At 42.2% G+C, this 25,639-nt stretch overlaps 1 protein-coding gene across 2 annotated transcripts in view; it reads right to left on the reverse strand.

The window, feature by feature from the left end:
* The window catches only part of LOC138947693 (uncharacterized), a 44,586-nt gene that overhangs the window by 4,062 nt on the left and 14,885 nt on the right, over window positions 1-25,639 (reverse strand). The window contains exons 3-8 of one of the 2 annotated variants that reach the window (XM_070319223.1): window positions 14,567-14,727; window positions 14,194-14,301; window positions 12,785-12,831; window positions 10,005-10,316; window positions 3,728-7,580; window positions 106-442 (exon numbers count right to left, since the gene is read on the reverse strand). In XM_070319223.1, coding sequence (XP_070175324.1) covers window positions 106-442; window positions 3,728-7,580; window positions 10,005-10,316; window positions 12,785-12,831; window positions 14,194-14,301; window positions 14,567-14,727 — 4,818 coding nt within the window. Of the gene's footprint in view, window positions 1-105; window positions 443-3,727; window positions 7,581-10,004; window positions 10,317-12,784; window positions 12,832-14,187; window positions 14,302-14,566; window positions 14,728-25,639 lie in introns of both variants that reach the window. The other variant, XM_070319222.1, reaches the window with a different exon arrangement.

Genomic DNA, 25,639 nt, shown 5'->3' on the forward strand with positions numbered 1-25,639 from the left:
ATCAAAAATGGGTTATTTCGTGTGTATTAATTTGACAGAAAAGGCATATTCATGTGAATCTGCGTACAAACACCACCCCTGCATGTAGAAAACGAGAACACCTACCAGCAGCGTTGATTGCCAGAACATGCGGCTGCGCCTGAGCCGCTTGTGCCTGAGCCTGAGCTTGAGCCTGCGCTTGAGCCTGAGCCTGGGCTTGAGCCTGCATGACCATGGCGGCGTGCATACTGGGGTGGGCGGAAGCGTGCGTGACAGCGATCTGCAGGCCAGGGTGGTGGGGGTGAGCCATGTAGGTGACAGCACCGGTAGGCACAGCCCCCTGCTGAGCGGCCAGAAGTTGGTGGTGCCCGGCGGTGGCCATGGACTGGGGCAGGGCCATGATGGGGGCGCCCTGCATGTGGAGACCTGCCGCTTGGTGCTGGGCCAGGCCCGCCATGCTCACCTGTCGAAAACCATACTACACTCAACACGCGTCAGCGGTGGTTTGTGAGGGCATATAAATTGCTTCACCAGTATAACTAAACAAATATTGTCTGCCCAAAGCCATACTCAACACGTAAGTGGTGGTTTGCAAATGCATATGGGTCATTCTCAGAAATGGTGGTCCAAAGTGTTACATACAAAGTAAAAAATAAAGTGTCAAGAAATACAAAATAATTGTTTTTACTATGAAGTCTATTGTTTGCTATACGTAATAATGCAAAAATTAGACAAAAAGAGTAATTGGTTGCTGATTAAGAGACGTTTTAAAGTGTTGTATTTACGTGATGAATGTTGTAACATGGAAACCAAATTCCAACTTTAAACCACCTAAGCCTTCAAGTTTCAAGTTTCAAGTTTTATTTATTCCAATAAAACCCCGTGAGGGTACATGGAAAATTAAAAAACACAATAAAAACACATTTCATTCAACACCAAATAAAAGGAACTAAAACAAAAAGAAATCAGACTATGTACAGAAAAGCGAGTTGAGGGGTGAGGGAGAGCAAAAACAATACAACTTACAAGAAACAATTCAATCCTTTGTGCATTTTTTATCAGTTCTGCAGTATTTTTGTGTTCTACCCAACACATTCTAGTTATGAAAGGTAAGGACTTCAACTAATATTGGTAACAAGAAGAGCAAACGCTCGATCGAGTCACTTTCGCAGTTCTGAATATTATATGAGGCATCAGATGGACAGGAAGAAATTGCTATTCACAACACAATGAGTCACGTTCACATAAAATTTGAGCCCGGTCACTTTTATAGTTTCCGAGAAAAGCCCAACGTTAAGTTGTGTGTTGCCGAACAGAAAAGGCTAGTTATCTCCCTTGTTTTTCTGATAACGTTCGTAAAAGGCTACAGATGTAAATACTTTGATGTAAAGAATAATCCTACAAAGTTTCAATCACATCCGATGAACTTTGTCAAAGATATAAAATGTCTAATTTTTCCTTTGACGCTGACCTGTGACCTTGAAAAAGGTCAAAGGTCAACGAAACCATCGTTAAAGTGTAGAGGTCATTGGAGGTCACGACTAAACAAAATATGAGCCCGATCGCTTTGATAGTTTCCGAGAAAAGTCCAACGTTAAGGTGGTGTCTACGGACGGCCGGCCGGACGGCCGGCCGGCCGGCCGGACGGCCGGACAGACTAACACTGACCGATTACATAGAGTCACTTTTTCTCAAGTGACTCAAAAAAATGACATTTGGAACAAAACTAAGGTGAATGTCGCAACACAGAAACGAAATGCTTGAACCACTTTCGGTTCCTGTGCGACAGACATGAATCTGCACTGTTTGGCCTTTCCTGCCGGCAAAACCCGTCTGACCCAAAATAACTACACAAAACACAATTCGTCAGAGTTTGCTGTATTTGTTGAAAGTTCCTGTTGCGTTCAGATCACCCATTTTAAGTATTTGATGAATGTCGAACATCGACGATCAGAGGATACGAAAACTTCTTGGCTACTTTGTTCCGCTAAACTTCGCGCTTTGAGAGACTGTTTGCACTCGATATCCTTCCGACACTACATTGTCGCCATCCGCGGTGTGTAAGTTTGTGACAAAGCTTTGCAGGCTCGACAATTAAGTAAAAACCATCTTCAGTCGTAACGTAAGTCAGGAAACGACGCCATGAGTTTCAGCAAATGATATGATTCTGGTGTTTTCTGTGAATATTTGGCTGTGATTCAAAGGACTATTTTCTTGTTCGAACTTCCTGTGCGCCAAAGAGCTAAAAATAGCCGTGATGTGGCAAAGTCATGGAGCACATTGCTGTCCGATGTTCGCGCGTCGAGTCCGGATACGATGCGTTACGACATTCATAATTTTTTGTTCGAAGCCCGTAACTTCAAATTCAGCGCGAGTTTTTGCAAAGATGTGTTGCTACGTCCAAGACTGAACTCCTGACTGTCGATTGCAGTAATTTGTTGGTGTTTGCATGTTTGCATTTAGCCATGAGACTGAACATAATGTTGATCACGAAAGTCGTGTAACGCTTCGGCGATCCGGAAACGGCCGAACTTCGCAATTGAAAAGCACACAAAAACAACACCAACGTATAGAAACCATTTTCCCTGAGTACGCTAGTACAAGGGTCCAGCAGATTTTAATTGTGTGTCTGTGTGTGTGTCTCGACTTAACAGCTTATTGCTGGGAAACTACTGGGCGCAGTTCGTTCAAAAGTTGATACACTAACTTGATAATAGGTCCGATTGATCGTATTAAAACTTCATAATGTTACCTGGGACCTAAATGCGAAATAAACCACAAAAAAACGACTTGGCGGTGGGAGGAATTCGCGGTGCAACAGCCAGCCAGGCAGTCTGATAGAATGGTGCAAGGTCTCGGCAAACCAAGACTATGCCATACTCGTAGCAAAGCCGCCGAATGGTACCGTAAACCAAGAATAGTGACGTAAGAAAATAGAATGTCGTCTTTTGATTTGGAACGTGACGTGTTTTAGAATGGAGATGTGGTAGTGTGTGTGTGTGTGTGTGTGTGTGTGTGTGTGTGTGTGTGTGTGTGTGTGTGTGTGTGAGAGAGAGAGAGAGGGAGAGAGAGAAGGAGTGAGGGAGAGAGAGAGTGTGTGTGTGTGTGTGTGTGTGTGTGTGTGTGTGTGTGTGTGTGTGTGTGTGTGTGTGAATGTCTGAAGAGTACTCGGGTCCAGCGCGAGCGTTTTTTATTATTGACATACAACAATGCTTTAATGTCTCAGGAATAGATTCAGATGAAAAAAGTCATGGTAGAAATAATTTTAATTTACTTTTTCATGATTTCAAATGTGTCACCCCTACTCACTCTCACTGGACCACCATTTCTGAGAATGACCCATATATGGCTTCACCAACATAACTAGACAAATATAATATAACCCAAAGCCATACTACACTCAACACACGTCAGCGGTGGTTTGTGAGGGCATACATTCATTGCTTCACCAACATAACTAGATAAATATAGTCTGCTGAACATCTTGTCAAAATTCTAAACTCTTCCCCCTTTGATCCGTCACTACCATTAATACCTTTACACATTCAATTAAGCTACAGGCCTCAGTAACATAATTAAGACAAATTTAACTTCTAACAAAATCTTACTACCTGCACCTCTACCACTTGTACACATTCAAGAAAGACAAACACAAAAGCCAAACAAATGACAGAAGTGATCTATTGACCTAAAATAAAAATAAAAATGTGGCCTGTACAACCAGACAAAGCATAGCGTGAATACACACCTGTCCGGCATGGTGAGCAGGCACCAGGATGGTCTGACCGGGCTGGGCACCGATGTGCTGCAGATACTGCGGTGTCGCCTGCAAGGACATGGGCGAGGCCACCGGCTGGGGGGAGATGAGCATGGTTGGGTGCTGCTGCATCAGTGGGGACTGAGCCGTGGGCATCATAACAGTCTGGCCCTCCTCTCCCAGCCCCTGATGACCCGCCTCAAAAGCCGCTCTCTCCATCTCCGCCTGTTCGCTCTCCGCCGTCTCGGCTGCTTCAGCCTCCGTCTGTTGGGGCTCCGGCTCTTCTTCGCTCTCCGAGGACGAAGACTCGGGCTCCCCTTTCTCCCGCTGTTGCTGGCGCTTGAGCTGTTTCTTGGCGTGCTTCTGGGCTTGCTCCTGCAGCTTGCGGTACTGGTCGGCCTGCTCCGGGGGGATCAGAGGCTGCATGGGCTTGATCTCCTCCTCCTTCTTGGGGGGCGGGGGTGGCTGTGGCGACGGAGGTTTGGGGGGAGGCAGAGGGGGTGCTGGCGAGGTTTTGCCCTGATCTGGGGGCGGGTGGTTGTGGTGTTCGGGACCAGAGGGAGGATGTGCGGACGGAGGGGGGTGGCCCATCCTGGGCCCGGGGCCCTGGTCGCCGTGAGGGCCGTGCGACGGATGACCCATGTCTCTGGGTGGGAAGGGAGGTGGGGGCCCCATGCCTGGAGGTGGGCCTCTGTAGCCAGGGGGCGGGCCTCCCATATTGGGCGGCATTCCCGGCCCCTCCCCTCCATGGTGGGGACCTCGTGGGCCGTGCCTCGGGGGAGGGCCCATGCCGGGCCGGGGTGGAAAGGGGGGCGGAGGCATGTCACCCCGAGGAGGAGGTCCGCGTGACCCCGGTGGGCCTCTTGGACCAGGCGGTCCATGTGGTCCGTGAGGGCCGGGGCGGGGAGGTCCCATGTTGCGCGGTCCAGGGCCGCGAGGTGGTCCCATTCCTGGAGGACCCATGGGAGGTCCACGTGGTCCACCAGGACCCATCCTTGGACCTGGTCCCATTCCTGGGCCTGGCCTGGGCCCAGGGAACATTCCTCTAGGCGGTGGACCTCTGAAGCCAGGGCCCATACCTCGCGGAGGGGGCATGCCACGAGGGTTTCCATGCCCCATGCGATGAGGGGGACCATCAAATCGTGGAGGTCCATCAAAACGATAAGGTCCATCAAAATGCGGAGGTCCATCAAAATGTGGGCGTGGACCAGGACCATCAAAATGGGGTGGTCCGTCATAGTGATGGTGGGGCGGTCCGTCGTAGTGGTGGTGCGGTCCGTCAAATCGTGGACCTGGTCCATCAAAGCGTGGACCTGGCCCATCAAACCTAGGACCGGGTCCGTCAAACCGTGGACCGGGTCCGTCAAACCGATGCGGAGGTCCGTCAAAGCGGGGTGGATGTCCATCCATGTGTGGATGTGGGTTGTGTCCTGGGTGACCGTGCATACCCGGGGGTCCAGGGTTGTGACCGGGGTGGGGGTGGCCGGGGTTATCATGGGGGTTGTTGTGCGGGTTTCCCGTAGCTGGGTTTTCTGTTTTGATGGGGGGTGGTGGGGGAGGAACCGACGGCACAGGTTCTTCTTTGATTGGTGTAGCGGTGGAGTCTGTGGCGGAGGTGGTCGTTGTCGTTGTGCTGGCTGTGGTGGCAGGAGCAATGTCCTCTACAGTGGGCAGCGGTATGTTGGTCAAATTCTCCTCTTTTTTAATTTCAGTTGTGGCGGCAGCCCCTGCAGGAGGAAGAGGAATATCTGTGGGGTCGCTGGCTTTGGTTTCTACCGGTTCCTTCACCGGTTCAGGTTTGATAGGGGATCTGCGACGCTGTCGACTGCGGATCTTGCTGCGGGAACGCGACTTGCTCCTGGAAGATCTGGAACTGTAGCGGGATCTGGAACGAGAATGACTGCGGGATCTGGTGTAGCTCCTGGAGCGGGATCTGGAGTAGCTGGATCCTCTGTAGCTGGAGTAGGAGCGACTCCGCCTGTGGTAGGAATAGCTCCTCGACGAGCTCCTGGAATAGCTGCGTGATGACCTGCTCCTAGAGCGAGACCTCGAACTGCTGTAGTACGAGTAGCTCCGGGAGCTCGACCTCGATGATCGGGAGCGAGACCTGGTTCTCGAATAACTCCGCGAGTGAGACCGAGAATCCCTGCTCCGCGAACGACTAGATTCTTCCGAGCTGACAGAGTTCTTGCTGCGAGAACTGCGATGCCGACTTTCCTTCTTGGGTGTGGATTTCTTGTTGCGGCTACGCCCAGGGACAGTCTTAGCTTCAGCCGTGTCCTTGGGCTTCGGACCTTGTGTTTCGGCAGGCTCCTTGCTGTCGTCCTCTCTCTGCGAGGACTCCACGACCTTGCCCAGGGGGTCGTTCTCCCCCTCACTGTCGCTGGTGTCCCACTTGGACTTGGCATTGCTGTCCTCCTGACTCTTGTTCTCATACACCTGTTCCAGCTTGCTCCACGTGTCTTGTGAGGTAGGGACCGGAGTGGCTTTCTCGTCGCCTCCTGTTGCCACTTTGGCTACCTTGCTGGGCGTCTGACACTCGGTGCTGGAAGTGCTGGTCTGTCGCTTCCTCAGGGAGCCTGCCTGGGAACCTTTGGGAGTGTTGGCTGCTTCCCCTGCCGTCTCTTTCTTTGCGGCTTTCTTCACAGTCTGGGGAGACTTCATGTCTGCACCAGCTTCTGTTGCACCTGCTGGTCCTTTCACTGCCGGACTTTTCTTCTTCTCCGTGTTGTTGGGGTTCGGGTCTTCTGCTCCACCCTTGACAAGTTTTGTGACCTCTGTGACAATGGGCAAGAGATCCTTGACCTTGTCACTGTCCTCTTTGCCTGGCTCGGCAACCTGCGGTACCTTCATCTTCTTGATCCTCTTCACCTTGGACGGCCCTGCGTCTGTTTTGCTGGTCTCTGGAACAGTTTCGTGTTCTTCATCAGCGTCGTTGTAGTCTATCTTCACTTTGGGCTGGTTGGTCTTCGATTTGGCCTTGGCTGAGTTCTCTTCCGTCTTATTCCCTGTACCGGTGGAGCCAGGTTTGCGTGAAGGGTTGCGGCGGCTGTGGTGCTTCTTTCTTCGCTTGTGCGCTGATCGTTTGCGCTGTGCCTTCTTGTTCGGCACGTCCCCGTCCACAGCGTCAGCCCCAGCTTCTCCTGGCGCCCCTTGAGTCTCGCCCTCCACAGCGGCTTTGTGTGTGCGCTTGCGCTTGGACCGCTTTCTGTGGTGACTGCCACTCTTCTCCACTTTGGTCGACTTGGCTTTCTCTCCCTCCACCTCTCCTTCCGCAGCCTTGGCGTCTCCAGTTTTCTCTTTCTCACTCTTGCGCTTCCTTTTCTTATGCTTGCGTCGCTTTTTCTTCTCTCCCGCGAGGGCGTTTTCCCCCTCGCCTTGAGCCCCAACCTCTTGAGCTGCCTCTGTTTTCTGACTGTGTTTGTGCTTCTTTTTCTTCTTCTTCTTTTTCTTGGCGGCCTTCTTGTCCTTGTCTGTTTTCTCCTCTGCTACAGCAGCTGTAGCATCGGGGACAGCCCCAGGTATGGCAGCAGGGACCTCCCCTTGGGATTCTACGGTGGATACCTTGTCTGTCTTCTCCGTCTGTGCAGACTGCTGGCCGGCTGGCCGGAGAAGTTTGGAGAAGTCAAAGTACAAGGGGTTGCAGCTGAAGGACAGTGACGGCACAGCGGCTGTGTACTGTACCATCTCTGCTGGCCAGTCCAGTGTGCGTGTGTCATCTTTACAGCTGACCACCTTGACGAAGGAGGTGAGAAGTTTGGGCGCCTCTGTTGCTGTGTTGACGTCTGTGTTGCTTGTCGGTGCCGTGCCACCGTCAGCTTCTTTAGCTTCCACACCGTCTCCACTGAAAATTCATAGCGTAAATTTGTTTTCATAATCCATATTGTCAAAGTGTATGCTTGAAACACACACATACTGAAGTGCATAAATCTAAACAACGAAGTGACTGTGGTAAGATGAACAAAGGTAAAAAACAAAGGAATACTGTACTCACCGATACCAGAACGAGACAAGACGGTACGAATTTTCGCTTATGGAAGCTTCATCAGGAAAAACAAGAACACAAAAGACAACAAGTCGCGTAAGGCGAAAATACAACATTTAGTCAAGTAGCTGTCGAACTCACAGAATGAAACTGAACGCAATGCAACGCAGCAAGACCGCATACTCGTAGCATCGTCAGTCCACCGCTCACGGCAAAGACAGTGAAATTGACAAGAAGAGCGGGGTAGCAGTTGCGCTCAGAAGGATAGCACGCTTTTCTGTACCTCTCTTTGTTTTAACTTTCTGAGCGTGTTTTTAATCCAAACATATCATATCTATATGTTTTTGGAATCAGGAACCGACAAGGAATAAGATGAAAGTGTTTTTAAATTGATTTCGAAAATTTAATTTTCATATTAATTTTTATATATTTAATTTTCAGAGCGTGTTTTTAATCCAAATATAACATATTTATATGTTTTTGGAATCAGCAAATGATGGAGAATAAGATGAATGTAAATTTGGATTGTTTTTAAAAAAAAATTTTTTTTTAAATTTTCAGATTTTTAATGACCAAAGTCATCATAATTAATTTTTAAGCCACCAAGCTGAAATGCAATACTGAAGTCCGGGCTTCGTCGAACATTACTTGACCAAAATTTCAACCAATTTGGTTGAAAAATGAGGGCGTGACAGTGCCGCCTCAACTTTCACGAAAAGCCGGATATGACGTCATCAAAGACATTTATAAAAAAAAATGAAAAAAACGTATGGGGATATCATACCCAGGAACTCTCATGTCAAATTTCATAAAGATCGGTCCAGTAGTTTAGTCTGAATCGCTCTACACACACACACAGACAGACACACACACACACACACATACACCACGACCCTCGTCTCGATTCCCCCCTCTACGTTAAAACATTTAGTCAAAACTTGACTAAATGTAACAAAAAGCAGACGCAACACGGAACGAACAAGGTTTGAAAGAAAATGGAGGGGAAACACGCAAAAAAGGGAAGGAACTCTAGGAACGGAAACGAATGAAGTGCATACACAAGCACACTCCCCCTCTAACTTGCTAAAGACAGAAACAGGCCACTTGCCTCATGTCACACACACACACACACACACACACACACACACACACACACACACACACACACACACACTCTCTCACCTCACTTCCCCAGACCTGGGAACCCCTGTTTTGCACTTTGAGTATTCTCAAACAAACTTGGTGTATTTACAAAATAATGAGCGTACTCCACACAGCGTTTGCACATCCATGATTAAAACATGCCTCAGGCGCGTCCGTCACACTGTTAATTAAGTTTACCTATACATTTAAAACAAATGCTTTTTTCAATTTTTACTGACAAAAACTGTACCGTATTTGACGGACTACAAGCCGCGACTTTAAAAAAAAAATAATCGCATTGCGGCTTATAAAAAGATGCGGCCAAAACGTTACCTAAACTTGAATAGCATTCACCTAATAGATGTCGCCGCGGATTTTCATTTCGCTCGATTAGCGATTACCGGTACTTTATTAGCTCTGTACTCAAGGCTCGGCGCTTTTTTCTTTCTTTCGCGAATCTTCGTTTGTCAACAAGTCGTCGTGACAAGCGTACAGAGAAAAACCGGATGTATCAGGATCTCGCGCGCGCGAGATTTCGTTTTTTTGTGTCTCGCGATAGTTGGAGGAGCGAGAGCTGCCATGTTGTGTTTTCGTCTGCTCAAAATGTGCGCAATAGTTGTAAATCATCCCAAAAAAGCTTATTCCGGGCGGGACTATATGCCGGTGTTGGTTACAAATTGTGTGTGTGTGCTATTTTTCTTCAAACTTTTTCACTTTTCTTCTTTGTTTCACTTGTTTATTCTCGGAGCCGATTTCGCCAAATACCGTACTTTTGTTTGCCTGGTTGTTTTGATTGATTGACACGATCCGATTATATTTTTTTCGACGGCGGCTAATATAGTGACGTAATCATGTGCCAAAATACTGGATTGGCTTCAGGATGGGCTTGTGAAGAAAAGTAGTCTAGGAATTTTTCTCGTATTTTTTTCCCACTGACCGTACTGAGCGTATTCTCGACAATCATGCGTACAAAATACGGCGAAATCGTATGGGTTCCCAGGTCTGCTTCCCATTCAACCGTACAGTTTTTAGACTCACTGCTGTAACATTGACTAAAACACACAAGCATAAAATAACATCTGAAGGTATCAACACCCAGCGGAGAGCTACACAACAGCCCTGTTAATTGTCAATACGTACCTCTCTGCCACAGAGGGGGACAGAAGTGGGAAGCTGAGATTGTTTCGAGGCTTCGTCTCAACTTCCGCCTCATCGGGTTCCGTAGCCTCAGGGGTGAAGGCCGCGACCGCTGCCGAGATCTTGTTGCCCGATTTCTTCAGAGAGAATGACACTACAGCATTGCACTTGGCAGTGTCTGTGTCGTTCAGGTTGGTATCTCCTCCATCTGTGGGAGGGTGCCCCACGCTGTTACCATCTGGGGTACTGGCGTTGTCCTTAGTAGGGGTAGTGGAGGGTGCTCCCCCCTCTGCTTCTGCACCCTTCTTGGGTGTCCTGTAAGCAAATGCAACAGTTACTAATTGCAAAGATTATCACCTAGCAGATTTAAATGTGCCTGGAGTGACCAATGTTAAAGCTACGGCATTCTTCTTCTCGGGTGTTATCATTCAGATCAAACAAAGTGGAAGAACTTTTTCTTTATTTCTTTATTTGGTGTTTAACGTCGTTTTCAACCACGAAGGTTATATCGCGACGGGGAAAGGGGGGGGGGGGGAGATGGGATAGAGCCACTTGTTAATTGTTTCTTGTTCACAAAAGCACTAATCAAAAAATTGCTCCAGGGGCTTGCAACGTAGAACAATATATGACCTTACTGGGAGAATGCAAGTTTCCAGTACAAAGGACTTAATATTTCTTACATACTGCTTGACTAAAATCTTTACAAACATTGACTATATTCTATACAAGAAACACTTAACAAGGTTAAAAGGAGAAACAGAATCCGTTAGTCGCCTCTTACGACATGCTGGGGAGCATCGGGTAAATTCTTCCCCCTAACCCGCGGGGGGCAGTGGAAGAACTGATGTATATTTAATTAATGGCAGCAAGCAAGAAAAAAAGAGTCTTGTTTGAATAAGACATCAATTACAGCAATGCAAATCCTGAAAGAGTAAAAAAGAAGCCAAGCATATACATATTTCTGCTTGGTTAATCCCCTTTAAGGCTCAAAAAACAAAAAAGGTAGGTTGTTGGAACGTTTGTTATTGACAAAACAATACATTCACAAATATATCGACCCAATTGTCGTTTAAGTTTAAGTTGATTAAGTGCAGAGACAAACAATTAATAACAAAAACGTTCTTGTTTTTACATTTAGTCAAGTTAAAGACCATTAAAACCTTATTTTGCAACACGTTTTATTAGAATTTGTCACCGTTATGATGATTTTGTTGGTTTCAAACGCGCACTCTGTTATGTAGCTCATGTATCAGGAACCGGAAGTAAGCATTATTATGATGGCGGCATTTTGGATGAATTGTTTACATATTACTTTCTGTAGATTTATGGATACTTAAACAGTGTTTTTTCGATGTTTGGATTCTGGGATGTTTGCTACAGATCTTATTTATGTTGTATGAATAGAAAATGGTGAATAGGTGTGGTATATATAGTAGGGTGTAACGGGAACTACAACAAGAACAACACGTGCCGTGTGTTCACACTTCCAACTGATGCAGCCGAGAGACAGACTTGGATTAATGTACTGCCTCCACGTAAAGATTTTGTGATCGACCCTGACAAGTTCTTCATTTGTGAGAGGCACTGGAGCGAAGGCTACGAAGTTCATACGTTTCCTGGAGGTCGCACACGACCTAAGCATCCGCCGAGTGTCTTCCCTCAAATCCCAAAATCGTGCATGCCAACGCCGAAAGCTCAACCAAGATACACGGATGTTACAAACGTCACTTTTTTGAAGCAAGGCAACTGGAATATTTTGAGGAAAGTGGATGGAATTGAAACCTTCGCAAGTTTCAATCCTGAGAAAACTCTGAGAAAAACATACAAAGACGTGATCATTACAAGATCCGAAAAACAGTTTGTGTGTGTCTTCATGAAAGAGGATTTTAGTGAAGCAAATCTTTCTGTTATTGTTGAAAACAGACAGACTCTGACTTGCCCTGTAACTCTCAAAGCGTTCAAAAACGAAATCAGAGTGCCTCTTGGAAATTTTCTCCATCCTAACAATGGGTTCAATTCCTACCAGGTAATAAATGTGTGTGTGTGTGTGTGTGTGTGTGTGTGTGTGTGTGTGTGTTCGTACGTGTGAGTATACATGTGTGTTACTGTGTTTGGTTCAGAGTGTGTGTATGTGTGTAACAATGTATGTGCCGTTTCAGTGTGTCATTTCATATGGGTTAATCACTTAATGATTTTATGTGCGCACACGTGCATGTGTGTGTGTGTGTGTGTGTGTGTGTGTGTGTGTGTGTGTGTGTGTGTGTGTGTGTGTGTGTCTGTACATGAATGTGTTTGTGTCATTGCGGAAAGGTCCACAACATGTGTGTTAGTGTGTTTTTCAGTGTGATTGTGATTCCTTGGATGTGAAAGTGCTTGTTAATTTTATGTGTGTATGTGGTTATGTGTTTGATTGATTGTTTGTGTACACAGTGTACTTTCTTCTGTCTCCCTCCTTGTTTGGATTAAAAACACGCTCAGAAAGTTAAAACAAAGAGAGGTACAGTAAAGCGTGCTATGAAGCACAGCGCAACCGCTACCGCGCCAAACAGGCTCGTCACTTTCACTGCCTTTTGCACTAGCGGCGGACTACGTTCAATTTCATTCTGTGAGTTCCACAGCTTGACTAAATGTAGTAATTTCGCCTTACGCGACTTGTTTTATTCTGAATTTTGGAACGTTGGCAGTCTCTTTGTTTTTGGATTTTCCCTTTAAGGCTGCTTACTCATTTCAACAAGCTATTTGCCAACACACACGCACACACACACACTCACGCACACACATACCTTTTCTCAGAGTGTTCTTGTTTTGGAACATCCTTTTTGACAGCAGCCTGAAATTGGAGAAAAAAACACATGCATTGAAACAACTTACACACAGGACATTTTTAAAAATAATGAAAGAAAAAATGTTTCAAACACAACTGCTGAATAATTATGAAAGAAGCTTTCTTTCTTTCTTTCTTTCTTTGGTGTTTAACGTCGTTTTCAACCATGAAGGTTATATCGCGACGGGGAAAGGGGGGAAATGGGATAGAGCCACTTGTCAATTGTTTCTTGTTCACAAAAGCACTAATCAAAAATTTGCTCCAGGGGCTTGCAACGTAGTACAATGTATTACCTTACTGGGAGAATGCAAGTTTCCAGTACAAAGGACTTAACATTTCTTACATACTGCTTGACTAAAATCTTTACAAAAATTGACTATATTCTATAAAAGAAACACTTAACAAGGGTAAAAAGAGAAACAGAATCCGTTAGTCGCCTCTTACGACATACTGGGGAGCATCGGGTAAATTCTTCCCCCTAACCCGCGGGGGGTATGAAAGAAGCTAGTGTAATTTATTTTTAAGAACTTTAGACTTAAAAAAAACCTAAAAAACTCCAGAAGATCTCAAAATCATATTGTCTTAGAAGCAAACAAGTACACAGAAATGCACAAGCATACATACATACATATCGTACTTTCCGGGTGACAAGGTGCTTCGTTATACAAGACGCACCCCCTTCTTTTAAAAAAAAATTGTAATCCAGTCACCCATTGGACGCAGGGGGCCGATAGGGCGCACCAAAATGACCCAGTTTTTGCCATGAGAGGTGGTTCCCCTGTCATATCTGAGAGAGGAAACACTTCCTGCACCGGGGTCACCAAAATGACCCAGTTTTTGCCATGAGAGGTGGTTCCCCTGTCATATCTGAGAGAGGAAACACTTCCTGCACCGGGGTCAGGACCGACTTTAACTGAGTAAAAATATGTGAGCTCTGTGTGTGCGGCCAGATCAAAGGCATTGTGATAGCTGGGTGGCCTTGTTTATAGACACGACCTTCTTCCCAGGGGTCAATGACCCAGTTTTTGCCATGAGAGGTGGTTCCCCTGTCATATTTGAGAGAGGAAACACTTCCTGCACCGGGGTCAGTGACCGAGTTTAACAGAGTGGAAATCTGTGTGTGCGGCCAGATCAAAGGCAGGGCAGTACCTAGTAGCTGAAACATGCATTATCACAAGTTGTTTGACTGGTACTCAAGCGGTCTCTTTGATTTTTTTCCTATTTCATACACGGATTAGGCGCTTCGTTATACAAGTTATACAAGACGCAGGGGTCGAACTCGAGGAAAAAAGTCGCGCCTTATGACCCGGAAAGTACGGTACATACATGCATCGTGTGTAAGAAAAAAGAAATTCAACGCACAGATACCTGCCGGCTACGTGTGACCGGACCAGATCTGAGCTGCTTGACTGTGGCTCCAGACTTGGTAGCGCCATCTGTGGATACTTCTGTCTTCCCCGGTGTCCCGGCTCCCACCTGAACACATCAAGCCATTTTCTATGCATTTAAAATACTTCACACAAAGACAAAAAGCTTCGTTTCTATTCTTCATAGAAAGTTGTGAATGTGTACTATTTTGCTGATCTACAAAGAACTGCTTTGTTGGTTACCGTACTGTCCTACAGTGTAGGATGCACGATCTAGCTTGTTGTGTTGTACACAAAAAGAGCATCGTACCCTGCTATGTCATGCACTATAAAGTGGTCTAGCTTGTTGCTTGTACACACAAAGAGCGTCCTACCTTGCTGTTGTTGTGCTGTGCTTTGTCTCCATGACCTGAGACGGCTGCACCACCAGAACTCCCCACACTGCTTTGCCCTGCACCACCAGAACTCCCCACACTGCTTTGTCCTGCACCACCAGAACTCCCCACACTGCTTTGCCCGACACCTGCATCTTTTCCTGCAATGCACAGAAACAAAGCAAGTCATTTTGGGCCTTCCTTTTCGACTCTACCTTCACTCTTCCTCTTCTCTCTTTGCACTGTGACTCTAGCTGAAAATGACCTCGCTCACTCTCACATTCATGACACTGGAGTATACAAATGCTACTCTCTTTCTTCTTTTTATTTCTCTGGTAAACTGAAGAAACTAATTATAAAATATGTACCAAAATATTTACACCACATCAAAGTAACATTCAAATCCACATGCCATCCATACAACTCATTGGAGTAATAGACTATAATTTCTCCAAAAGACTCAAATAAGTAATGCAATTGATTCAGCCAGCACAGCGACCATTCTTAGTGTCATGGATTGGAACAATACCCCAGTGCTGCTGAGCCCCACTTGCACACTTATGTACACAATATTTGGCAGGCAAGGAATGAACTGGAAACCAATGAGTTACCAAAACTCTCTTTAGCAAAGTCAAAGAAGTTAGTCAACAGCAATGACAGTGTTACACAAGGAAAATGATCATGCATGGTGAAAAAAGCGTGATAAAATGTTGCATAACATAGCACCAGTACGGTAACTCCAATCCAGTGAACCCATTCAGCTTATGATTATTCAACCACATACACATGAAATCCAGGAAAAACTGACTCAGAATGTCAAAGTGCAACATGCTGTCAGTGTCAGCGTCTATCGAACTATTTTGGTGTTTAAATTGCTGAGCAGTCAACTTAAGAATTCCACCTTCAGGCAGATTTACAGCTTCAATAAACTAAAATGCCAGTGTGACATTACCAAAGACAACACCTGTAAATGTTGTACAACAAAGAACGGCAGAAATGTCAAGAAAGGGGGCAAAACCACATGGCCGGGAAAAGTGGAGGCGTAGAAATTGCAACAAAAGAGTCAGGTGGTGGAACAGCTGCAAGCTAAGTCCATAGTCCCCACATTGCTCTCCTTCATAGCCCTCTCTCCCTGTACCAGTGGAACTCTCTTAACTTCAAACTCAGCAGATTGAAACAGTGTTTTAAAGTGGTAAATTGTCAAGATTTTAGGATTACAGATTAATCAGCTTTTACATATGCAAGGGAGAAAGTTGAAATGTTCAAAATCAAGAAACTTGGCTGAAGATTATATGAAAGTTTTCTTGATAATTTCTACATCCTGAATCAAGATCAAAAACATATATGTAAGAAATCATTATTTCAGGAAATTTGACTTCTCCATGAGAACTTTTATTCCTGCTATTATAAAAAAAACACGTTTGAATTGCAAGTTGCAGTTTCAGATTTCTGTGTGTTAAAGTTAAGTGGACTCGACTGCATGTACACTAACACAGAAGTTTTCCCAACCTTGTCCATATTCAAGACAAGAGGTAGAATTCAACAGACTAATTTTAGATTACTCCCTTGCATACTTACCTGAATTGAGTTGCCATATACTGAACAAATAATTTAAATCAAATAAATTTCAAGCACACCTTTGCTTCTATATAACATGTACACAATCTATGTGTTTTGTTCTTGCCTGATTCTTGCAAATACCCAAGCTTTCTTTTGTAGGAATGGATTTAAAGGTTTCAGATCATCCAAATTTGGAGATTGCTTTATTTTCACTTTCACTGCCTCACAAGTTTTCATATCAAACATTACCAGGAGAAAAACTCAGCGTAATACCCATTTTACCATGTTTCAATTAAATTACTTTTTTTCTCTTCTGTTGACATTTCATGAATCACTGCAGTTAATTTTCATAACTAAAGATGAAGCCTCCAGAGGCATACATTTGGAAACAGGATTTGCGCTGCCTTTCATTCTGTCTTGGTGAGTAAAGATATTTTTTGTTTTTTAACATCATTTTCATATATACTGCCTTAGCTGAAAAAAGCAGCATCAATAGAATTCTTGTAAAAATGAAAAAGCAAATAGGAAAGTTGCAATTGTTATCTTCTCTTGTCTGATGTGGTTTAGCCCTTGTGAAGTAAAATCACTAGCATACTAGCATACCACATGAAAGGGACAGAAAGGTCAAAACCATGTGAACTGGATTGAAGCTGACCGTGTAAGTATGAAACGCCTGGCAACACCCAAGGTAATTAAGGTCTTCAGAAAACAAAGCCACTACAGCGTATACATTATCCAAGGTAAACACGAGAAACTAGATTTCAGTGTCACTGCCATTGTCCCCAAACACAGTTAACAGGAAAAGTGGACAGACAAACGTGTGGTGACGGAAGGAAGGAGCAAACTATGGGTTGAAGGAGTAAAGATGGCAACAAACGCAAAATGATAAATGGTAGTAATTGAAGGCTGAAGTTACAACAAAACTTGAGCACGCTCACCTAAACCAGTGAAAATGTACAGTAAGCTCAGCTGACGCTACTCTCACTATAATAACCACAGCTTTGTAGTACATGCAGCATGTGCAAAGTCAGCAGTGTTACTTTACACAAAGAAGATATAATCAACACTGTTACCTCTACTGCAGTTAACCATATAAGCAAACACTGTACGTACGAACAGACAAGCACACAGTCAGTATGTGATAATAACACCCAGATTCTAATGTGTGTGTGTATGAGAGCGAACGAGAGAGAGAGAGAGAGACAGAGAGAGAGAGAGAGAGAGAGAGAGAGAGAGAGAGAGAGAGAGAGAGAGAGAGAGAGAGAGAGAGAGAGAGAGAGAGAGAGAGAGAGAGAGAGGCACACAGCGAGAGAGAGGCCAGTGTTTTTGCTTCGAAGATGTTTGACATTGGTATGTGCCCGCAGAATGAGAGTGGTATTATGACTAAGAGATGCTCCATAGGAACATCAGAATATACATCAGTCTTCACTTTTAGTAACAGTTCTGTATCCTACTTTCCTTCGCTCTTTTAAAACCTAGACGTAATTCTCTGTCTTTCAATATGAACAATTAAATCAATTAAATGCTACTAATTGCCCAATACGTACCAATATCATTTTGAATTCAAGAAACATTCAATATAGTACTAATGATTTTTCATTGTCCCCATTACTTCTGAGTGTCCTTCTGTGCACTTGCACATTCTATATGTGAGAACAAATAATGCTCCAGAAACAATTTTTCTGCTTACAATAACTGTTCATGTTGCTGATGAGAAAGATGTCAAATAAACGATTCCTAGCCCTGGAGAAATCTTTAAAATAGACAATAAAACATACACAAATCAAAGACAAACAATTAAAAACACAAATACATGTATACATTTTAACAACACACACAAACAGAAAGAAAGGAAGCAAACTGTTGAATGAAAGTCAGCTAAAATGAGCAGCTGTATGGATATGCAAAAAATGCATACGTAACTAATGATTATCAATTCATGTACCAGAATACCTGTTTTCATTGTTGTATAAGCTGGTAACATATAACGTACAGAGAGAGAGAGAGAGAGAGAGAGAGAGAGAGAGAGAGAGAGAGAGAGAGAGAGAGAGAGAGAGAGAGAGAGAGAGAGAGAGAGAGAGAGAGAGAGAGAGAGAGAGACAGAGAGACAGAGAGACAGAGAGAGAGAGAGAGAAAACAATTTTACATTCATTTATCAAGAAGAGATACGCGAAATCAGGCCAGCAATCATGCATTGACAGTAATAAACAATATTGATTAAATAAGAGGTCGAGTCAGCTTCATCGTGCTAGCCTTCACACACGCACACACACACACACACACACACAAACGCACGACTCAACATCATTTTTAAGAATAATTTGAATTTGATAGCAACAATAACTTTCCTAATGCTGATCTACTGGTTATTTGATAATACTGAAGGTCTAATAATGCTGTTTTACTGGTAATTTGATATTATACTGTACTTCTGAATGCTTGCCCGGACTGTAATAACTGTGGCATCTACGGAACCACCCGCTCTCTTAAAAACAGGCAACCCAGATATATATACCACATAAGATTATCATCCAAAATACTCACGCACACACAGTCAAAGACACAAATATTCTTGCAGTATTTAAAAAATATACGTATTTCAATCTAACGACCAAATAAATTAACACAAAAAATAATCAAAAATGCTTAACTCCAACCACAGCAAAAGAGGACAAATGTGAAGTGTACGAAGTGTGAAGTGTGTGTGTGTGTAAATGTGTGTGTGTATACAGCAAACTCATCATTTTACACCAATCATTTAAGTAATATACTGATGACATGCAATTAAAGAGTCTAAATGGGGGGAAAGGATAAGAATCGTAAAACATGTCTCAAACAATGAATGTTACCTTGATGAGAACAAACCAGGAGAATCTGTAACTTGATATCAGATTTGCAGTGAGTTTTAAAAGTACACAAACAGTTTAAAATATCGACTGATAAGTACTGGATCCGCTATTATCAAATTGCAGTCACAAACTTCCGAATTCATTGCCAAAGTAAAACCTATTGTCATTTAACGAATACTTCACATGCAGAGAAACCTGGCCTTATGTTTAGCTGAGTTGGGTGATTCCAGATTATACTCACAAATTAAAAAATATACAGACAGCTATTAGATGACTTGGTCTTCCTTACAAAATAGGATGCGTGGGTTGAGAGTAATCAGAATTTCCCAAAATATCAGGAAGTAAGCAGTTTTTTACAACAGATTTATCATACTTAATACCTGACACTTACAAGGTTATCATACTTTATATCCGACAAGGAATGCATTAACAGACATTACTTAACTTTTCCCCCAAAAGAAATATTTCCATAGTTTGATAACAACGAGAGAGAACAAAATGTGTCTACATTAATTTAGCAGCTATGTCAGCAGAACAGTTTGTGATGAGCATTACTTATTCCTTCCCCTAATACCACTTGCTTTAAAACAAATCTATAACTCAAAAAACTGGAAACAACACCAACCAAACAAACCAAACAAAGAGTTTTAAGCTTTAATAACACAAAAGAAACATACTTTAGGAAGCCAGAACTTCGCTCTACACATTCACAAAGCGCACCTACACACAGATGTACACACCAGGTGCCCCACAGTTTAATTTAGTATATGAAAAATTAAAAACAGACCTCCATGTTAAACCATGCACGAACCTTTGAATGGGTAGTAGTATTTCATACAGATAAACACAACTAAAATTTTAAAAAGAACATGTACAAAGCAAACAAAAAAAACATGCATCTCAGTCTCTGTTAAACTAGAAAAGTAGTGCAAGATGATATTTAAGCAGCAAATCTGAATCAAATGAAACAAAGCCTTAGGTATAAATTATAATTTGAAAACTGCAAAATACAACTGATGTGCTTGCTGAGAATAATAAGGACCAGAAAAGGAGAACGTGTCAATACGGCTTTGTTTGCAAACAGGTCAATAATTTCAAACTGGAGTAATCTCAAGAAGAAGAACCTCTTTCTATTATTAGTGTTAAGCAGGTAGGGGAGAAAAGGACAGAGAAGGTGCTACAAGAACAGAGTGCATGTTTTACTATTACTTTCATCACAAAGGATTCAAGATGTGGTCGATCAACAAAACTAAATGTGCTCTGATACTGGCTCAAAAATACAATATTAACAGCATGGGGATTCCAGCAAAGCAAACATATGGAAGCTGCAGTGCTTGAGCTGATACTCAGATTAATCATTAACACAAAGAGGAACATTCCATTAGGACCCCTACAAATGAAAGCAATTGCAGGTAACTACAAGGATCGAACCATTGTTTGCTAACAGACTGCTTGCCCATCTTTTTCTTAACAAAATTCTTTCTTCTCTTTTAGTCACGTTGTAAAGATCTATACTCTTCGACCGTAGTCCAACAGTCTTTCGGACCACATTCTTACCAAAATAACACATTAACATCCATTGCCTAACTTCTATTTCAAGTAAACTTATTCATTAAAGTAACATTCCACTGATTTTAATGTGTAATATGGATTCTGAAGTTTTTCTTCTCAAGAGTTAATTAGTCTGTAAAACATGAGGCAATTGAAGTTGTTGTGTTTAATTAATGTGTGTTTGTGTTTGTGTCTGTGTGTGTGTGTCTGTGTTTGTGAGTGTGTGTGTGTGTGTGTGTGTGTGTGTGTGTGTGTGTGTGTGTGTGTGTGTGTGTGTGTGTGTGTGTGTGTGTGTGTGTTTTCTCTTGTAACATTATGACAAAGCTAAGAACACGCTGATTTCCCTTAAGGACAAAATTGAACTTTTGTTCATACTTTGAGAGATTTTGAGGGGGAAAAAGTCACTGCAGACTGATTTAGGACAATTATAATGATGCTCAGTTATTACCCACAAAGATATTAGATCAACACAAACAAACCAAAGAGAATAAACCAGAGACTAGTAAAGAAGCCCACACCTGCTATGTAAAGTACAGTGGAGTCCGGGTACAACGAATCTCAAGGGAGATACATTTTAGTTCGTTATATCAGTAATTCGCTGTAGAGTTTTCAACCCTAAATGGCCTTAAGACAAGTTTTCCCACTCACCTTCAAATGATCGTCCCATCGATCTTTCCTTGGAGAGTACAATCTCTGCATGTTTTCAACAGCTTCATGATATAATCCATAGAGGCATAGTTCAAATGTTCACTTTACTGTCACAATTTTAGAAGTAAAATTTAAAAAGTCGTGTAAAAGCATGTACATGTACATTCTGATCAATCTCCGATTTCATGGTGTCCACCAGTTCTGGTGCATGTACTACCCTGGCCAAGTTTCCTCTCAAGACATCAAAGAGACCGCCCCATAGGTTAAACTCCCCATAGGTTAAACTCGGTCACTGACCAGGGGGCAGGAAGTGTTTCCTCTCTCATATGAAAGGGGAACCACCTCTCACAGCTAAAACTGGGTCAATGACCCCTGGGAAGAAGGTCAATGTCTATAAACAAGGCCACCCAGCTATCACAATGGACCTGCCTTTGATCTCGCCTCACACACAGATGTTGTAGCCTTGTGACTTTTTAGAGCACAGTCATAGCTTAGCAGCTGATTGGAATAGTGAAAACACAGCGACAGTGGCTGTTCCGTGCACCTCCCGCTGTTTGTTCAGAGTTCGCTCATCATGCGATGTGCACTTGTGTTTGTGTATTTTTGTCTTTGGAGACAATTATTGACATCAGTTCGTTGTAGCCTTGTGACTTTTAGAGACAAAACGGCTCTGGGGCATTGAAAACGTGTTTGTTATAAGAGGGGTTCGTTATGCAAATGAGTTCAAAAGGTTCGTGGTAGCCGGAAAGTAACAAGTAAGAAATAGAAGGCTGTCTGCCGGGAAATCAATGGCAGTTCGTTAAAAGCGGGATTTCGTTATACCCAGGTTCGTTATAGCTGGACTCCACTGTATTCAACCAATTTGACCGTTACTGCATATTTATCGTGTAAATCACTGGACAGTAACTGAGTAAGACCGAAAGAAGGCCAACAAAAATGGTTAACCTATCAATAAATAGGTTTGTCTACAGCATTGCAAATGCATGTACATTTGAAATTATGAGTCATACACTAAATTCTACAGACTTCTCATACCCCAAAACAAAATGAATCGCTGACAAAAAGTATGCTTGACAAAGTACAGAAATACAAAAGCAGCACTCTGCTTCCATTGCAACTTGAAAGATCAGAAAAAAGTATGAGAGCTGTTTTTCCTTTTCACCTTAAAAGTTACTTATATGAAAACAAAATTATCTGACAGAAAATACTACAGCTAAAAATATATCAACAGAATTCCAGGCTTCCATCATATCTCATTTAAGGTAAAGCTCTACACAAATAACCTCAAATGCAAAGGTTGTAACCACAGTCTTTAATATTAATAAATAAACAAATAGATGAATGAAAGAAAAAATAATGAATAAATAAATAAATAACTAGTTTTTGTTGCGAAATGTTTCTTTATTTTCTTTATTTGGTGTTTAACGTCGTTTTCAACCACGAAGGTTATATTTTGTTGCGAAATGTGACAGAAGGTAATAAAAGAGGTCACATAATTTCTAACCTGACCCAGGACACAAATGAAGACAACACACCACACCTCTACAACTGCACATAAACCGACAGAATATTCCTTTCCTAACCCTTTCTTCTTTCAAAATGCACATTTTTTCAGAACCCTGGAGCACTGAACAAAAACAGGTTACATAAAGATAAAGCTAATAACCATCAGAATTTCACTTTAAACTGCATGCACTGACCATAGTACAGAAAGAAAGATGCATTTTTGTAAACGAATTAATACACTTTTTAGCAGAGATACTTGTGCAGAAGTCTACTCTATATACTATTTTCCTGTTTATCTACGCACAAAACTTAACGCTATCAAAGCATAACACCACAGAAGCCACTTTCCATGTCATAAGATTGAAGCAGCTGACAATAAAAATCTAAGACACACCAACAGAAAGGGACTGAGTTCCATCCATACCCACACGCAGACACACATAACACTCACATGCTTACACACAGAAGATTAATTACGCACATCGTCAAACTATTTCTTATTCCAAAATGAACAATACATTTTAGGGAAGAGTGATAAGAAACTGGAAGTTAATAAGCAAACAGTTAGTATAGCAAGGAAAAGGAAAAATCAGAGAGAGAGATAGGCGTTTTATTCATCACTCGAAATGTTTTCATGAGGCCAACGTACCCAAATTAAAGCTGAGGACTTACATTTGAAACTAATTATTATTCTAAAAGCAACATAATCCTATTCCCCAAAAGCAACATAATCCTATTCCCCAAAGGGTATCAGATTTAAACATGCAGCCAAATAATTTTAATTTCACAGCAGATGCAGATAAATATGGTTACAAAGAAGAACGCAATCAAACGTCTTAGTTTCTGCCAGCCAAAGTGTGCCCTTTTAAAATTAAATTCCATACTTTCTGTATAAATAACTGTTACTAATAATCATTTTAGCTCTACTGCCTACGTGTTTAAAATCTTTTAAGCATGTGAGATGTACCAGAAGTGAGATTTGAATGTTTAAACACCATAATGTACCATGCAATAATTGTTTTTCTTCAACAAAATTATTTGTTTCTTTTTAAACAAAATCATCCACAATGAAACTTCATTTTTTTTTCAATTACTATGATTGAATTAATCAACAGAATTTCATTTCTGTGAGCTGTGAGTTGTACATGAGGCACATCAATGAATATCTTTGTAAATTAAATGTATACATGTACACATGCACACATAACGATGCATGCTAGCATATTAGCCAGATTCTGAGGAAACTGTGGTTACATTTACATTACAATTACACAGTGAAGGTGATGTTGGTACCTGCTCTCACCCAAAAACTGCACAATCTCTTTAGAATCTTTTTTAATTTTTTTGATGGTCATGAATGAGAATAAAGAAGAATGATGTCGTGTAAGTACCATCAACAAACATTCATTTACAGAGATAGATTAATTAAGTCATTAAGTCATTAGAAACATGAATGTAAACTTTTATCACGGTGATTAAAAAAAAAAAAAATGCATACAGCATAAAACAAAAAAGAAGGGGGAAATTATCAAAGTAAAACAAACAAAAATAAACATATGGAACAAATCACAAACAAACAAAAGCACACATAAAAAATGATCCATAGAAGTAACAGTGTGCATTTCACAGCAAATGGTGAGAAACAGCAGAACAGGAAACCATATATAAAGAAACACACCCCAAAAAACAACTTAAATGTCTCAATTTGAAATTCAGATTTTTTCCAACAAACTCCCCTAACTATAAATAATAAGAACTTTGATATCCTTGTGATTAGAGTTGCAAATCACATTGTCAATGCAAGAAAAGAAACACTTGATAATTCTGAGACTGTCTTTACTTTTCTCATTCTTTCCTTATCAGTATCACTCCAAAAAACACATGCAAAGACATACACAGAGAGGCATCACACGTAATACATACAGTAACTAAACCTGTTTGTAGGAAATAATGTTGCTGTCAAGATTAAACAGAAATGCCACAAGATCAAAGACTGTTTACAAAACCCTTGCCATCACCATTGAATGAAGAACAAAATAGAACCCTTCGCCATTACCCGCATTAATCTGTTTCCCAACCAGTTCTCTTATATCTCTACATAAAATGTTAACCATAACGAACTGACAAAGCCTACCATGACACAGAACTCACATTAAAGTCTCTGTATCTTTATACTGTTACCTCTATGCTAATGTATTATCTAACCTAAAAGTCTAAAATAAGGAGATGGATGATGTTTACGAACTTAAGAGCTGCCTTTACTATTTAGGTATGCTCTCACCATCTACACTAAATAAACCTTCCTGTTTTTTGCACGCTCACGCGCGCTCTCTCTCTCTCTCTCTCTCTCTCTCTCTCTCTCTCTCTCTCTCTCTCTCACACACACACACACACACAAAGGAATATGCACACACTTTGCTGATTCAAAGGAATGTGACAGCTTCATTAATGATTACAACTAGTTTGTCCAGGTAAAGTAATGTCTGTATGCGGTCTGATTAATGTGTCTTTACGGCTCAATCACTGCCTTCATAATTGTATACCTGAACACAAGCTGAGCCAAATACAATTACTTTAAAATGTGTTTACCCTGTACTAATAATTACAGCACATTTATCAAATAGAATAAAATGTGTTAGCTAGTACACAAACCGTATGATGAAATAATATGTTTGAAACATTTCTTAAATGGAATGAAGCTTGAATAATGAATCATGAATGTGTATTTGATTTGCTGACTCAGCTGCGCGAAGCCAACAGCATTACTTGGCGAGTAAGGAATGTCAAAATATATTAAACAATTAATCTCTAAAATAATTCTTTGAACTACTCTGTTTCAAATAAAAATTATGTTCAGTGCAAGCAAGAACTCCAAGACCAATGAATTTGGTACAACAAGGACAACTCTCACCACCCATTGCAATTAAATTTCCATGAAGAGAGTGAACATGCAAAAATT

This window comes from Littorina saxatilis, linkage group LG14, assembly GCF_037325665.1.
Source record: "Littorina saxatilis isolate snail1 linkage group LG14, US_GU_Lsax_2.0, whole genome shotgun sequence".
NCBI classification, from domain to species: domain Eukaryota; kingdom Metazoa; phylum Mollusca; class Gastropoda; order Littorinimorpha; family Littorinidae; genus Littorina; species Littorina saxatilis.